A 16,686-nucleotide genomic window follows, 5' to 3' on the forward strand; every position below is an offset into this window, starting at 1 on the left:
GCGACTAGAGAAAGGAAGAACAGAGACAACGGGTGGCGATGTTGGTAAGGGTCAGGCACAGAGCAGCAAGAAGAGCGGGTGGTGAAGCATTGAATATACCGCTTTAGCGACTAGAGAAAGGAAGAGCATTGACTGGAGGGAAGCCAAGAGCAAAAGAGGCTAGGGAAAAGATGGGAAGAAAGAGAATAAAAGCTAACCAAGTGGGTGATGGTGCAGGGAGGTGCACAAAAGCCAGACACTGAAATGGCAACCCAGTGCAAGATTTATTTAGACCAGCAGGAGGCCACCTCATAGGCAGTATTGGTCCCTCCCTTGGCAAAAGCTCGCCAGCCAGAGAGGATGATAAAAATGGGGGTGCACAGGTGCCATTAGATAAGGGGCTCCTGGGCTGCTGGTGGGTATTAGTTTAAGCCAAACAGCCCCAGACCACCTGAAGCAGGTGGCCGGGGGAAAGTGTGAGCACAAGATCAACGAGAACAAAGGCCCCAGCTGACCTGAGCATGGGCGAAATAATAAATAATGTGGCCGTTCCTTTCCCCCGAACATCTTTCATGGAGTGGTTTGATGAGGGGTGAAAGGGGGATGTCAACGATAAACAATGTTAATGAGAAAATATGAGACTGATAGAAAGGTCTCCTCAGTGGGGGGGAGTGCTGCATTTCCGTGGGTCGGGGTTTACTGCAGATAAAACGTGGTGGGTTTTAGATAGTGATGAAATAATGGATCGTGCAGTGCTTTTTGTTACCTTTTTTGATGAAATGGCGGTTTCTTTGATTATGAAGAATTATTTCAAAAATAGAAATGTTTTGTTTCATGGGGGTCTTATCCGTGTATATCCGGACCTAGCTAAGTCTACGCAGCAGCGTAGAAAAGATTTTCTGTCTATGAGAGCTGAGACCTTAGCATTAGGGGGAAGCTTTAAACTACACTACCCCTGCAAATGTATCATTCAACTGGCCAGAAATACTTATGTTTTCTTTTTACCAGACCAGTTGAGGGGTTTTTTAGCTGGCAGGAGACCTCCCGAGGAATAAAGAGGAAATTAAATTAAAGGTGGTGGTTCAGGGCACCTATTGCGAAAATGCTTTTTGTTAAATACTCCTTGTAAGGTTTCCTTCTCTCTCCATTTTCCTATATAAATAAGAGATCTGATATAGAGATGATGTGATTTTATGTGATTTAAAAGGGTTAGTTTAAACCTCAGATAATGTGAGTATAATATCTCTGTATTTCCAATACAAATGTTTTTTGTTTGTATACTTGTTAAAAAGCTGATAAATAAAAAATTAAAAAAAAATATATATATTTCAAAATGGCAGACACAGGCATCCAATAATTAAAATTAATAAAGATGGAAAATTCACTGCACTACATATCTGAAAACTTCATTTCCAGTCACCCTGTGTATGCTGTGGATTGGTGGAGCAGCACAAACTTTCTTCACACACACACACACACACACACACACACACACACACACACACACACACACACACATATAGGCAGGCTCACATTAACACACACCCAGTCAAGTTACCATTCACACACACATACCTCCCCAGTCAGGTTCTCATTTATACACACACACACACACACACACACACACACACACACACTCTGAGGCAGATTCCTAGTCATATACATACACCCAGGCAGGTTGCCATTCACACACACACCTACACCCACACACATATCTAGTCAGGTTCCCATTCACACACACATAGCCCCTCACTCAGGTTCCCATTCACATACACATACACATACACACACAGGCAGGTTCCCATTCACACATGCACACAAACACATACATACCCAGGCTGGTTCCCATTCACAAACACACAGCTAGTTAGGTTCCCATTCACATAATCACACCCAGGCAGTTTCCCATTCATTCACACACACACACACACACACACACACAGGCAGGTTCACATTCACAAAGACTCATCCAGTCAGGTTCCCATTCACACACACACACCCAGGCAGCTTCCCATTCACACACGCACACACACATACCCAGGCTGGTTCCCATTCACACACACACACACACACACACACACACACAGAGTCAGGTTCGTATTCACATACACACACCCAGGCAGGTTCGCATTCACACACACATGCACACACCCAGGCAGGTTCCCATTCACTCACACACACATACACACACACACACACACACACACACCCAGGCAGGTTCGCATTCACACACACACATCCAGGCAGGATCCCATTCACACATACATGCACACTCCCAGGGAGGTTCCTATTCACATACACACACACACTCATTTTCCCATTCCCACACACACATCCAGGCAGGTTCCCATTCACACATGCACACACTCAGTCAGGTTCCCATTCACATACACACATCCAAGCAGGTTCCCATTCCCTCACCCACACTCTCAGGCAGGCTCCCATTCCCACACACACACTCCCAGGCAGGTTTCCATTCATACGCACACTTCCAGTCAGGCGTTTATTCTCGTTCATTCGTTCATTCACACACACATACCATCCAGAGCAGACAGGAGATCCCATTCTGCTGCTCCTCTTTGTGTGCAGGCCTCTGCACTAGTTAAATCTTGCAGGGCTAGCACTTCCTCTGAGCTGATCTTGGGCATCATAAAATTAGCATAGAGTGGTGCTAGCTGCATGTGGTTTGAATACTGAACGCCGGCCCAGAGGAGCAGGAGAATGGGCTTCCTCCTTGAGGGTCTCCTTTTCACTTCATCCGCCGGTGGAATGGGGTCCATTGGCGGCCTTGCGGCCCTCCTTCTCTTCTTAGCCATCGCTGCCCCTCCGGGTGTGCCCACCTGGTACCGCCAGGCCTGACCGCGGGCCTCTTCCACTTCGTCCGTCGGGCGGGATGGTATCCTCTGGCAGCTGTGGGGGGTCTTTTCTTGGCTGGGGAGGATGGGATCCCCTGACACCCCCCCCCCCAGGTGCCCCCTACAGCATGGCGCCCAGGGGCCTCGGCCCCCCCGCCCCCCCCCCCCTCGGTATGCCACCCGGAGTTTTCGGATATTAGCCCGAAGACCAGGCAATTCCTGCAGAATCCTGGGCCAAATCCGGAGAGTTCCCAGGTATGGCTGTCAGAGGCAGGAGGCCAGGCCAAATGGACCTTTGATCTGACGTAGCCTGGCAAATCGTAGGCTCTTAACGACAATTTGACAAAAGCCAAAATTCTCGCCCTTTACAGGTCTTCCCCAATGCCGGACATAGGCATGGGCAAACTGGGCAGCCGAGTCAACATAATAGCCATCGGCGCAGCCACCTGATCATGGTCAGCATTACCAGAATGGGGAGACTCAGCGGACAAAGAAAAGCAGTCTCTGCCGTAACTCAGACAGCCTTCGGGCAAAATCGACATGGCTGGAGCGATCCAGTCGGCCGAGATTGGTCACATGCTGGCAGTCACTATCCTGTCAATTCCAGGGTGAATCCCAATGGGGAATTTCTGTACATTTTGACCTCTTCCTGACACTTATTGAGGGCATGACTGGGGCTATTTGTTTACAAGGGTTTAAATATAGCAGGCTTGCAGAGGTGGCTTGTAATGTCCTCCTGTAAGCACACAAGCTGGGCAGAGGAGCTGTTAAAGAGATCCTGGAGGTGCAGCTTGTTGGCAGGAGATTAAAAAAAAAATAAATAGAACGTCAGCACTGCTTGTACAAATCAGAGGAAGCAGTGTCCAAGTAGATGTTCAAACGTTACTCAACACAACATAATATTGCAGGCCTATAATACAACTCAGCAGAAGGACCAGCGACTGTGACTTAATGCATCCCAACACGGTGACCCTGGACCGTGATATAAGACATTGTGGCCCAATGACCCAGGACTGGTACAGAGCAATGCAGCATCGCACAGTGGCTCAACACAACCCTGGGCTAGGACTGAACATAACAGAGTGGCCCTGGGCCATGGGTACGAGACGATGTAACACAGCGGCTCTTGGCTGTGACCCAACACAATCGAGGAAACCTGAGCTGGGAAACAGGACCCACCTGCAGTCTCCGTGCATTTCACGTCTGTTGGGTAGATGCTGCATGAATAAGCCAGATAAACCATCCCGCCCCATGCATGCCCCGGAGAGCTCGGTGCCTGTCACCCCCAGGCCTTGAAAGACAGTTGGCTCAGTCAGCAGTATGGCATGGGTTACAACAAACACAAGCCAGTGACAGGTGGACTGGCACGATCAAGCATTTCCCTGGGGGACGGACGGAGGGTTGAATTTTGGCCCAACGGAACAGGGCTGCCAAGGTGCGAAGCCAAATTGCGCATGGAAAGGTCTCCCACGTTCCCCCTGCGAGACGACAACTGCGGATGGACAAGAATCAGAGGCCAAAAGCCTTCAGCCAGCCCTAAGGGGCCTGAATGCTGAACATCGGGGATGGGAGAGAGGACCCCCCCCCCCCCCACACCCCAAAAACAGATGAATAACCACACGCTCCCTCTCCCTAGCACCAAAATAGGAGTAGCCTAGTGGTGGTTAGAGCAGCAGGCGGTGAACTGGAAAAGCCAGGGTTCAAACTCCTGCTGCTGCTGCTGCTTGTGACCTTGGGCAAATGACTTCATCCTGCTTTGCCTCAGGTACAAACTCCGGGCCTGGTTTCCTGAGGCTTTTCTCCCTTTCGGTGTCCAGGGGGAAAAAAACTGCTTCCTCAGTGAGGCCCTTAAGATTGTGAGCCCTCTGGGAGAGGGAAAATCCACCTTGACGTGCTGAAAGGCGGAAGGTAGCCCAAATTCCAGTCAGCCCAGGCTGAGGGCAATCGCGTTTATGCGCCGGCCTGCTGAGAGGTGACAGAGAGCATGAACAGAGATCTCTGCCTGACAGGGCCAGGCTGGGGTGAAGCTAAATATAGAGAGAGGATGGGAGTCAGGACAGGTCTCTGGGAGGACTGGTGCCTCCCCCCACCCCTCCCAAGAGGAACTCATAGGTTCCAGCCAGCTCTGACACAGAGATAAAAAGGCCTGAGGCTGTGAGGGGGGGGAGCAGTCCAGAGAGGAACTACAGCAGATTGGTGGGAGGGAGACTGAAGGAGGGACAGAGAGCTGGAAAGGGAGAGAAAAAGAGAAAAAGAGGGGAGAGAGGGAGGGCAAAGAGAATTAAAGACTGTGTCTGCCATCTGGATCCCCACAGCTCCGCACCACAAGGCGACTCAAGAGACAGGAACGCAGGAACGTCAGCATTTCCCTCTTCAGGGGACGGTAAAGCAACCACAAATGCACTTCTCAGACTGCAGAACTGACTGAATTGCATTGCAGAATTTAAGAATGTCTTTGATGTCTCTATCTCTCTGCACCCCCAGGTGTGTTCTCTTTATTCAGTTTGAATTGCTCTGGGCAAGTACTGCTTAGGGTGGCCAAACTCCTGCTGCTCGAACCTTTGCGTTTTGCTGTTTTCTTCCATTCTTGTTGGCCCTGACCCATCTTGTGCGTTAAGTGCAACGAAACGATATTCGTTTCGGTTGACGCCCACCAGATCTTTCTGTGCACCGTTCCAGGACCGCGCACTGAGAATGATCGCACAAACAGGCATGGGACTGGGCACGCTTTCTGCCCCATTGCATTTTCCAGCCTGCTTTCAAAGCATTTCCACTTGCTGTGCTTGGAGAGTTGTCACGCCAGGCCAAGAAAAGGGATCGCAGCCTGCAAAGAATTCGTCTTCATGTAAAAAAGTGTCCACGTGGGTGTTATGTTCTTCCCTCCTGGCCCGTGCAGCTTGCAAAAGTGACAGCCCACAGCAGCTCTTCCGTGCCTGATGGCTCCTCTAGGTTCCTCCTGGACTTGGAGGTTTGATGTGGGAGGGAGGGAGAGAATGAGGCCACAATTCACACAATTTGGCTCTGGGAAAGTTTTTAACTACCTACAGCATTCCCCAAGATCAGTCAAGGCAAGTAAGTGCCCCGGTTAGCCTTGAACGAACAGGTAACATACTAACATAGCAATGACGGCAGAAAAGGACCAAATGGTGCCTCCAGTCTGCCCAGCAAGCTTCTTGTGTTAACATCTGCCGCGCCGTGCAGGTTACCCCCGTGTTTCTCTTAAGGGTAGCAACTGCAGCGCTGTGCAGTTAACCCCAAGCCTTGTGATAAGGGTAGAAACATTTACAATCAGAAACCAAGCCACTGTCAAACCCATAAAAAATGACTGCCTTCCTGACAATTCCGGCAGTGCGGACATTTTTTTGCTTCTGGACTTGGCCGTAGAAGCTATTCCTGTGCTTTTCCCCTTCTGTCTGCACATCAGTACCCCTAGACCGTAAAAGTTGAGGCCTCTGTAGGTTGCCTTCTGACTCCAATTCCCCTTCCCCCGCCGTCAAAGCAGAGAGCGGTGATGCAGTTGTATCAGAAGTATCAAGGATATTGGGTGAGGGGAGTGATCCCCGTGCGTCTGCTAAGGGCAGTAACCGCCGCACCGAGTGGGTTACCCCCACGTGCTCGTTTCCTCGTTTCCATCCTCTAAGCTTAAGGGACCCACAGTGCTTATCCCATGCCCCTTTGAAATCTTTCCCTGTTTTTGTCTTCACCACCTCCTCCAGAAGGGCAATTCCAGGTAGGTGGTATTGAGGAAAAAGGTTTGGGGGTGATGCAAGGTGGGCTACCGGCCCATCTGAGATTTACAGCAGCATTCTCCCAGCAGTTATATAGGACGGGCCACCTCACTCCCAAGACAACAGAACCAGTGGCCCAGTCCTGAGTTTGCAGTAGCTCAGATTTGTCTTAAAGCCTGGGAATGGCTTAGCCTGTTGGGCTGATCTGGGGGCGAGGCGGCATCCTTAAGCAGTTAGCCATTATGGCACAGGGCGCTTAGATTGGGGGGAAAAGCCAAGGACCTCCCAGTCCGTGCATCGTGGAGTGGGGGCATAGAGCTCGGAACCACCCGAACCCCTGCACTGGAATGGGCCAGAACGCCGGGATCCTGGCCTGGGCCAGGTCAGCGCCTAAGCGGGGCACAAGACAATGTCTTAAAAAAAAAACACAAAGCAGGCCACCTTCCTTTAACCCAAACCTGTCCTCCGGCGGACTTTCAAGAGGGACTGAGATTTAACCGTGAATGTGGCTTTTTTCCACCAGTCCCATTCCCGTGCTCTCCTCCAGGGATCAGAGCCTGGCGCAGCCCCTTAGGTTGATGCCCAGGGATGTGCCTCTCTCCTTTGCAACCCTCAGCTCATGCCCGCTTCAAACCTTTCCAGTGAGTCTTAAACACTCGAGTCCCTTCCAAAAGCAGCTGCTGCTTTAATCCCCCTCTTCTTTCAGCTTTCGAGTTTACAGGTGAGATAAACAGGCCGATACAGTACAGTGCGCTCTGACGGAGCGCACTGTTAACCGGCATTTGGACGCGCGTTTTCGACGCTCTAGCTTTACCCCTTATTCAGTAAGGGGTAATATCGCGTCCAAAAAGCGCGTCCAACCCCCCGAACCTAATAGCGCCCGCAACATGCAAATGCATGTTGATGGCCCTATTAGTTATTCCCGCGCGATTCAGTAAGTAAAATGTGCAGCCAAGCCGCACATTTTACTTTCAGAAATTAACGCCGACCCAAAGGCAGGCGCTAATTTCTCTGGGCACCGGGAAAGTGCACAGAAAAGCAGTAAAAACTGCTTTTCTGTGCACCCTCCGACTTAATATCATGGCGATATTAAGTCGGAGGCCCCGAAAGTTTAAAAAAGTAAAAAACACAAAATTTGAAATAGGCCCGCGGCTCGCGGGTTGAAAACCGGACGCTCAATTTTGCCAGCGTCCGGTTTCCGAACCCGTGGCTGTCAGCGGGGCTCGAGAACCGGCAAAATTGAGCATCGGCTGTCAAACCCACTGACAGCTGCCGCTCCTGTCCGAAAAGAGGCGCTAGGGACGCGCTAGTGTTCCTAGCGCCTCTTTTTACCGCCGGGCCTAATTTAAATACATTTATTTACTGTATCGCGTGCACAGGAGAGTGTCCCGTGTTTTTTTACTGTATCGGCCCATTTGTTAGCAGGTGCTGGGTGGAGCCATTCTGGGGCTCAGCAGACACCAGTTCTGACATATGTGATGTCACGCTCTCCCCGGGCGTCGTCCGGCGCCGATAGGCTGTGTGAGGCTTAAACATCTGCAGGGTATTCCTGATGACTATGCATGAGATAAATGTGCAGACACCGAACACCCGGTACATACAAAATTTACCGCTAGCAGATTCATTGGGGATATCCAAAAAAACCCAAAACTTGACTGGCTATGGTGTCCAGGACAGGCTTGGGAAGCCTTAACTTATTATAAAGCAAATTCACCCACATTCCAACAACTAGAAAAGATTGTACATTTCCCTGTTTTATTGTAACTGCAATTGTTTTCGCTCAGCACCTGTTATTTGTTCTTGTTATTGTAACCTGTTATTACACCCCCTTGTTCATTGTAAACCGGCATGATGTGATACTCATCACGAAATGCCGGTACAGAAAAACCTCAAATAAATAAATAAATAAATAAGATTGTCTTCCCTTCCCCGCACCTCGGCTCTAACCATTTGGCTCCTTTCTAAAACCACCTGAACTGAGCTCTTGCTTTGCTCTGGGCTTTCTGCAGCAACGGGAACAGCCAGGAGGGAACGGGGGGAGCCGCCATGAACCTGAATGAGGCAAGGGGCAAGAGCGAGTACTGCCTGGAGGAGATGCTGCTGCTGACGGCCCAGAATGTGCCCCTGCTGGACCCAAAGGAGAACTTCGCCATCATCAGGGAGCTGGGCAGCGGCTCCTACGGCAGCGTGTTTCTGGCGGTGCACCAGACCCAAGGTAACCGAGGGATGGGAGGGGGGGGGGGCCAGGGAGAGCCCAGGTCAGGAGTAGAACTGACTTTCAGGCTTCACCAAGTAGGGAGCGCCCATGACTTGGCGAATGCCAGCAACGTGACCAACCACAGGAGAGCTGCCTCGGGACTCCAATTCCTGGAGGAAGACTCTGGGCCGGTCCTGGCTTTTTGACCCCTACTGCCTTCCCCCAGTGCATTCTGGGGGGTCCTGTACAGTGCTGATGTCAGGTTCTTTTGGGTCAACCCAAAGAGACTGATGCAGCCTGCCATGCACAATTCCCCATTTTCGTAGAATCACGTTGCTATGGTGATAAGACCAAGAATGGTTAGTGCAGTTAGGGTAGCTGGGTTCAAAAAAGGTTTGGATAAGTTCTTGGAGGAGAAGTCCATTAATGGCTATTAATCAATTATACTTAGGGAATAGCCACTGCTATTAATTGCATCAGTAGCATGGGATCTTCTTAGTGTTTGGGTAATTGCCAGGTTCTTGAGGCCTGGTTTGGCCTCTGTTGGAAACAGGATGCTGGGCTTGATGGACCCTTGGTCTGACTCAGCATGGCAGCTTCTTATGTTCTTAACTTCTTTGGGTTGACCTTGGGTCACTCTGGGTTTTTGACCTCTATGTGTTAGAGAAAGGGACTTGGGACTTCCAGCAGAACAGAGCAGAGCAGAGTGGAGCGGAGCAGAGGGGGATAGAATGGAGCGGAGCGGAGCTCCAGGACTGGCCTCCCTTTAAAAACCAGGTGATTTGGTCTTGCTGGTGGTTGTGCTGGCTTTTGTGAGGCAGTGACCTGGAAAGGATGGGGAATGTGAACCCCGGAGACTGCCGTGCAGTTCTTTGTCTCCAGATGCTTGGCCCACGTCAAGAAAGAAGGCCTGGCCCGATCTGGAGCTGGCCTCGAGAGGTGGCGGGGTGGGCTCTCCGGTCTCCATTGGCGGAGGTTTCTCCCACCGGCCTTGCGCATTTCGGCAGGCACGGCCACCGTTAACCAGTTGCAGAAACCTCAAGGACGTTACCCGGGCGTCCCGTGGTATCCCTGGATTAGGCTTGGCACTGCGGCTCATGCCAGCGTCTGGAAGCATTTGACGGAGGGTGACTGGTCGGGAGCAAGTCTCCCCACCCCCTTCCCTCTTGCTAGAATGAATCAGAAGGGCGAGAGGGCCTGATTTTCAGGAGGGGTGGTGGGATTGTATGGGAAGGACTTGGGCTGTAAACAAGATTCCTTGTGCTAAGTGGACTTGGCCTGGTCAGCTCTGCGGCTGCGGGTGGGGGAGGCCTGCATTAGTGTTGTCGGCCGCTGGGCTTAGCAGCAGCTGCTGGTGCTGGGGCCGGCAGGCCGGAATGTGTGTGTTAGTTATTTCTAGGTAATGGATTAGCCACCACCTCTAGCTGTCGGATTCATTACAGGGTGCAACCCATCACAGCCACAGCAAAAAAAAAAATCCACTTTTAGCCACCTTCTTCGGACTGCCCTAACAGGGAGATCTTCACTTTTGATCTGCTTTGACTTTTCCTGTTAAATCAAATGTTTATTGCCCCTACCTGCCCCTCTCTCTCCCTTCAGCAGTTCCTGTATCTCTGGATATTGCCCCTGCTTTTCCTCTCCCTGCCCCTCTCTCTCCCTTCAGCAGTTCCTGTATCTCTGGTTATTGCCCCTGCTTTTCCTCTCCCTGCCCCTCTCTCCCCCCTCAGTAGTTCCTGTATCTCTGGTTATTGCCCCTGCTTTTCCCCTCCTGCCGCTCTCTCTCCCCTCAGCAGTTCCTGTATCTCTGGTTATTGCCCCTGCTTTTCCCCTATCCTTCTCCCTCTCTCCCCCCTCAGCAGTTCCTGTACCTCTGCTTGTTGCCCCTGCTTTTCCCCAGCCTGACCCCCCTCTCTCTCTCTCCCCCCCTCAGCAGTTCCTGTACCTCTGCTTGTTGCCCCTGCTTTTCCCCTATCCTTCTCCCTCTCTCCCCCTTCAGCAGTTCCTGTATCTCTGGTTATTGCCCCTGCTTTTCCCCAGCCTGACCCCCTCTCTCTCCCCTCAGCAGTTCCTGTATCTCTGCTTATTGCCCCTGCTTTTCCCCATCCTGACCCCCCTCTCCCCCCTCAGCAGTTCCTGTATCTCTGGTTATTGCCCCTGCTTTTCCCCTCCCTGCCCCTCTCTCTCCCCTCAGCAGTTCCTGTTATCTCTGGTTTGGTTATTGCCCCTGCTTTACCTCTCCCTGCCCCTCTCTCTCCCCTCAGCAGTTCCTTTATCTCTGGTTATTGCCCCTGCTTTTCCGCTCCCTGCCCCTCTCTCTCCCCTCAGCAGTTCCTGTACCTCTGCTTGTTGCCCCTGCTTTACCTCTCCCTGCCCCTCTCTCTCCCCTCAGCACTTCCTTTATCTCTGGTTATTGCCCCTGCTTTTCCACTCCCTGCCCCTCTCTCTCCCCCCTCAGCAGTTCCTGTATCTCTGCTTATTGCCCCTGCTTTTCCGCTCCCTGCCCCTCTCTCCCCCCTCAGCAGTTCCTGTATCTCTGGTTATTGCCCCTGCTTTTCCCCTATCCTTCTCCCTCTCTCTCCCCCCTCAGCAGTTCCTGTATCTCTGGTTATTGCCCCTGCTTTTCCCCTATCCTTCTCCCTCTCTCCCCCCTCAGCAGTTCCTGTACCTCTGCTTGTTGCCCCTGCTAGGCAGTCAGGGTCTGCTTTCTGCAGACAGTACCTCCGCTGCCTACAGGAAATCAGTACACGAGGGTGTCCCGAATTCATGAATCCTAGTGCATAGAACCCTAGAGAGAGCAGTGATAGGAGGGAGGGAGGGAGGGTGACGAGAGGGGTTGGAGACGGGGTAGACTGGACCAGCCACGAGGTCTTGCTCTGCCGTGAACTGCTGTCACCGTGCAGAAGCCTGAAGTACTGTTTCGATGACCTTGGGCTTCCCCCCCCTCCTCCTCTTCTGCTCCTCCTCCTAGGGACCCCCATGGCTCTGAAGTTTATGAGGAAGAGTAACACAGAGAAGAAGGCTTTCCTACTCGAGTACTGTGTCTCTCTCAGCCTCTCCAGCCATCCCTGCATCATCGGCACCTTTGGCATCGCCTTCCAGACCGCCAGCCACTACGTCTTTGCCCAGGAGTTGGCCATGGCTGACAGCCTCTTCTCCATCATGAAGCCTCAGGTGAGGATGGCAGAACTGGGTGAGAGAGGGGGGGGGGGGTGACCTGGGATGGAGGGGGGGGGGGTCATCTCTTAGGGTTTTCCTTGGCTTCTTCTGCCTCCCTTGGACCTGTAGTCTAGCATCGACTCCAGGAGAAAACTTGCTCTTTTATAGGCTGGGACACCTTTTATCGGATTCAGGCAAGTCAGAGATGATGTTGGACATCTGAAGAAGAGATTTCGGTGGTCCCAGAAGCTCACATGCAACAAAATGTGGGGTAGCACTGGCAATTTGAAAGTAACATTTTGGAAGCGTATCCAGGTTGCCGCAGAGAATCGCCACTTGTTGATGCCAGGGGGCATCTCTAGATCACAGAGTCCCGCTAGGAGCTGCTCTCCGCAGGGTCCCCACTGGCTCCGTCCACATTGCGCTTAATCTAATGCCGTCTTCTTTCCCACCCAGGTCGGTATCCCAGAGATGCTGGTGAAACGGTGTGCGGTGCAGCTCTGCGGTGCCTTGGACTTCATGGAGAGCAAGGGCTTGGTTCACCGGGACGTCAAGCCGGAAAACGTGCTGCTTTTCGACCCGGACTGCCGCCAGGTGAAGCTCACTGACTTTGGGTTGGCCTGCGCCAAGGGCACTGCTGTGGAGCCCATGCCCGAGAATCTGCCCTACACAGCTCCAGAGATGTGCGCCCTGGGCGCCGCAGACCGGCTGGCTGCCCACCCCAGCCTGGACGTGTGGTCCTTTGGCGTGCTCCTGTTCTGCGTCCTGACCGGGTATTTCCCCTGGAGCTCGGCCCTGCCCTCTGACCCGCACTACCAGGCGTACAGTCGCTGGCACCGGAGCAGCAGGATCTTCAGGCTCCCGGCTCAGTGGCAGGGGTTCAGCGCCGAAGCCTTGGAGCTGTTCAAGAAGATGGTGGCCCCCGCACCCGCCCAGAGGAGCCCTGCCAAGGAGGTGATGCACTACCTCAAAACCCCGTGGAAAATCAGCCCGCCAGACAACAAGAACAAGGGCTTCGGTGGGAGCGTGGACAATGCCCAGTACCTGCGAGGGAAGGCAGGCAACCGAAACTTCCTGACAAAAAAAGGCCGCTGAGCAACGTGCTCTCAGCAAACCAACGGTCTTCCCAACCCAAGGTGCTCGTCTGCAGAGGTCCGAGCTTCGAAAAGGAGATGTAGCCGAGGCCTCTCTATTCTGCTAGAAGGATTTGGTCTCTGGCCCTGTAATGGGCCTGAGCTGTCTCTTTTCTCCAGGACAGACAGGGTCTCTCGAGTACTTGCGGAGGTGCCGGCCCAGTTGCGCAGCGATTCGTGGCAGTGGCTAGACAGAACCCGTCGATTTGTTCTCTTCTGTCACTTGGGTCTTTTACTGGAAGCTTAGCCCCCATCCTCTCGCACGCTCACCAGGTCGCACACTCAAACCCAACTTTCTTGAAGCAACTCAGGGACCAAACAGACCACAGGCGGAAAAAAAGTAATCCTTGTACCATGGGCATTGGTTGTTCTTTTGCACCAGCGTCAGCTTGGATCTTGGGACCCACGTGCAGCTCTTCGAGGCACAACATCCCTGAAAGGGAAGAAACAGAGTCAAGGCACTAAATGTTCAGATGGCAAAGTAAACACTGGACTTGGAAAGGGAAGGAGGTCACTGACCTTTGCCTCATCCACCAAGCCCTCTTCCATGATGAGACTTGACACACTGCAGATCCTGCCATGTTTCCCTCCTCACTTTCCTCGCTAGAAGTTTGTTCCTTGTTTGTTATAATCACAGGTTATGAAATGTGATGAGTTAATCAGTTCTCATTTAAAAAAAAAATTGTTGGGCTAAGCCTTTTTGTTGATGTTTTAAGAACTGCATGGTTAATATTTATATTGGGCTTGGGGGAAATGGGAAGTGGGATCCAGCGCGTGGAGTGTAAGCAGATAACTTTGAAAGTTATGGATCTGAAACCAAGCTCTGTCCCTGACTCTCTGTGTGTGATCCTGGAGTAGGTCACTTAATCTTCCTGTGCCTGAGCTCTAATCCCCGGCTCTGTCACTAACTCTCTGTGTGTGACCCTGGGGGGAGTCACTTTATCTCCCTGTGCCTCAGCTCTAATCCCCGGCTCTGTCACTGACTCTCTGTGTGTGACCCTGGGGAGGAGTCACTTTATCTTCCTGTGCCTGAGCTCTAATCCCCGGCTCTGTCACTAACTCTCTGTGTGTGACCCTGGGGGGAGTCACTTTATCTCCCTGTGCCTCAGCTCTAATCCCCGGCTCTGTCACTGACTCTCTGTGTGTGACCCTGGGGAGGAGTCACTTTATCTCCCTGTGCCTCAGCTCTAATCCCCGGCTCTGTCACTGACTCTCTGTGTGTGACCCTGGGGAGGAGTCACTTTATCTTCCTGTGCCTGAGCTCTAATCCCCGGCTCTGTCACTAACTCTCTGTGTGTGACCCTGGGGGGATTCACTTTATCTCCCTGTGCCTCAGCTCTAATCCCCGGCTCTGTCACTGACACTCTGTGTGTGACCCTGGGGAGGAGTCACTTTATCTCCCTGTGCCTCAGCTCTAATCCCCAGCTCTGTCACTGACTCTCTGTGTGTGACCCTGGGGGGAGTCACTTTATCTCCCTGTGCCTCAGCTCTAATCCCCAGCTCTGTCACTGACTCTCTGTGTGTGACCCTGGGGAGGAGTCACTTTATCTCTTTATTTCCCTGTGCCTCAGCTCTAATCCCCGGCTCTGTCACTGACTCTCTGTGTGTGACCCTGGGGGGAGTCACTTTATCTCCCTGTGCCAGCTCTAATCCCCGGCTCTGTCACTGACTCTCTGTGTGGGACCCTGGGGGAGTCACTTTATCTCCCTGTACCTCAGCTCTAATCCCCGGCTCTGTCACTGACTCTCTGTGTGTGACCCTGGGGGGAGTCACTTTATCTCCCTGTGCCTCAGCTCTAATCCCCGGCTCTGTCACTGACTCTCTGTGTGTGACCCTGGGGGGAGTCACTTTATCGCCCTGTGCCTCAGCTCTAATCCCCGGCTCTGTCACTGACTCTCTGTGTGTGACCCTGGGGGAGTCACTTTATCTCCCTGTGCCTCAGCTCTAATCCCCAGCTCTGTCACTGACTCTCTGTGTGTGACCCTGGGGGAGTCACTTTATCTCCCTGTGCCTCAGCTCTAATTCCCGGCTCTGTCACTGACTCTCTGTGTGTGACCCTGGGGGGAGTCACTTTATCTCCCTGTGCCTCAGCTCTAATCCCCGGCTCTGTCACTGACTCTCTGTGTGTGACCCTGGAGGAGTCACTTTATCTCCCTGTGCCTCAGCACTAATCCCCGGCTCTGTCACTGACTCTCTGTGTGTGACCCTGGGGGGAGTCACTTTATCTCCCTGTGCCTCAGCTCTAATCCCCGGCTCTGTCACTGACTCTCTGTGTGTGACCCTGGGGGAAGTCACTTTATCTCCCTGTGCCTCAGCTCTAATCCCCAGCTCTGTCACTGACTCTCTGTGTGACCCTGGGGGGAGTCACTTTATCTCCCTGTGCCTCAGCTCTAATCCCTGGCTCTGTCACTGACTCTCTGTGTGTGACCCTGGGGGAGTCACTTTATCTCCCTGTGCCTCAGTTCTAATCCCGGGCTCTGTCACTGACTCTCTGTGTGTGACCCTGGGGGGAGTCACTTTATCTCCCTGTGCCTCAGCTCTAATCCCCGGCTCTGTCACTGACTCTCTGTGTGTGACCCTGGGGGAGTCACTTTATCTCCCTGTGCCTCAGCTCTAATCCCCGGCTCTGTCACTGACTCTCTGTGTGTGACCCTGGGGGAATCACTTTATCTCCCTGTGCCTCAGCTCTAATCCCCAGCTCTGTCACTGACTCTCTGTGTGTGACCCTGGGGGAGTCACTTTATCTCCCTGTGCCTCAGCTCTAATCCCCAGCTCTGTCACTGACTCTCTGTGTGTGACCCTGGGGGAGTCACTTTATCTCCCTGTGCCTCAGCTCTAATTGTTATAACTGCCTTTATAATTCAGCATTTCTCTTCGATGGAGATAAAACCAAGACCAGCTTAGTTTGTTTGTTTATTTATTTATTTTTTATCTCCCGACATTTGATCTCAGTCGAGATATCCCACCGGTTTACATTCAGGTACTGGAGGTATTTTTTTCTGAGGAGTTGAAGCCATTCAGTGATCCCTGGGGTTGCCTCTCTCTGCACTGGCCGACCGCTTCCCTAAGCCCCCCTGAGATCTCTGGGCAGCGGAGACAAAGGTCACAGTCCAGTCACGTTTTGGGGGAATAATATTGCTGCTGGCTCAGGGTCAGATCTTGTTCCATACTTGGCGTGTGAACATTATTTATGATGGGGTCCAAGGCGGAGCTGGGATCCGAGGCCGAAAGAGCGGTGCCAGGAGCGAAAAGGGATCCTTGAAATGATACTGCACACCTCCTCTTCCGCCTGCGACCCCCGCCTCCGCAATCTGCCAGACGGATTTCTGGCCCCCCCCTCCTGCCTGCGTAACTTGGACAGGAGGGAGGGGTTATAGGAGACCTGCTTCTAACAACAGCATTAGAAAACTGAAAAGTAGTGGACGATATCTGCTCTTCTATCATAAGCTCTAAGGGGAAGGGGACCCATGGCCGTGTGTTCCTGGCTGCCTCGGAGCTAACTTTGCTCTTTAACTCTGCTATAATTGTCCGCTGTTTACTCAGGCCGCACATGCTCAGCTCTGCACTGATCCATGCTGGCTTTGGAAGAACAGCGGGGGAGACCAGATGATCCTTCAATGTAAGGAAATCAGGCTTCA

The 16,686-nt window shown here is 52.5% G+C and overlaps 1 protein-coding gene across 2 annotated transcripts; it reads left to right on the plus strand.

Moving 5' to 3' along the window:
* The first annotated feature begins 4,987 nt into the window (after window positions 1-4,987).
* On the plus strand, window positions 4,988-13,743 carry LOC115080971 (serine/threonine-protein kinase SBK1-like). Of its 2 annotated transcripts, none has more exons than XM_029585464.1 (4): window positions 4,988-5,318; window positions 8,572-8,777; window positions 11,728-11,930; window positions 12,372-13,743. In XM_029585464.1, the coding sequence occupies exons 1-4, from the start codon at window positions 5,284-5,286 to the stop codon at window positions 13,008-13,010; spliced, it is 1,083 nt and encodes a 360-aa protein (XP_029441324.1). In that variant the 5' UTR covers window positions 4,988-5,283; the 3' UTR covers window positions 13,011-13,743. The 2 variants fall into 2 exon arrangements, with proteins under 2 accessions (XP_029441324.1, XP_029441325.1); XM_029585465.1 differs by having other exon boundaries at window positions 4,988-5,217.
* The last annotated feature ends 2,943 nt before the right edge of the window (window positions 13,744-16,686 follow it).

The sequence above is a fragment of the Rhinatrema bivittatum genome, chromosome 19, assembly GCF_901001135.1.
Source record: "Rhinatrema bivittatum chromosome 19, aRhiBiv1.1, whole genome shotgun sequence".
NCBI classification, from domain to species: domain Eukaryota; kingdom Metazoa; phylum Chordata; class Amphibia; order Gymnophiona; family Rhinatrematidae; genus Rhinatrema; species Rhinatrema bivittatum.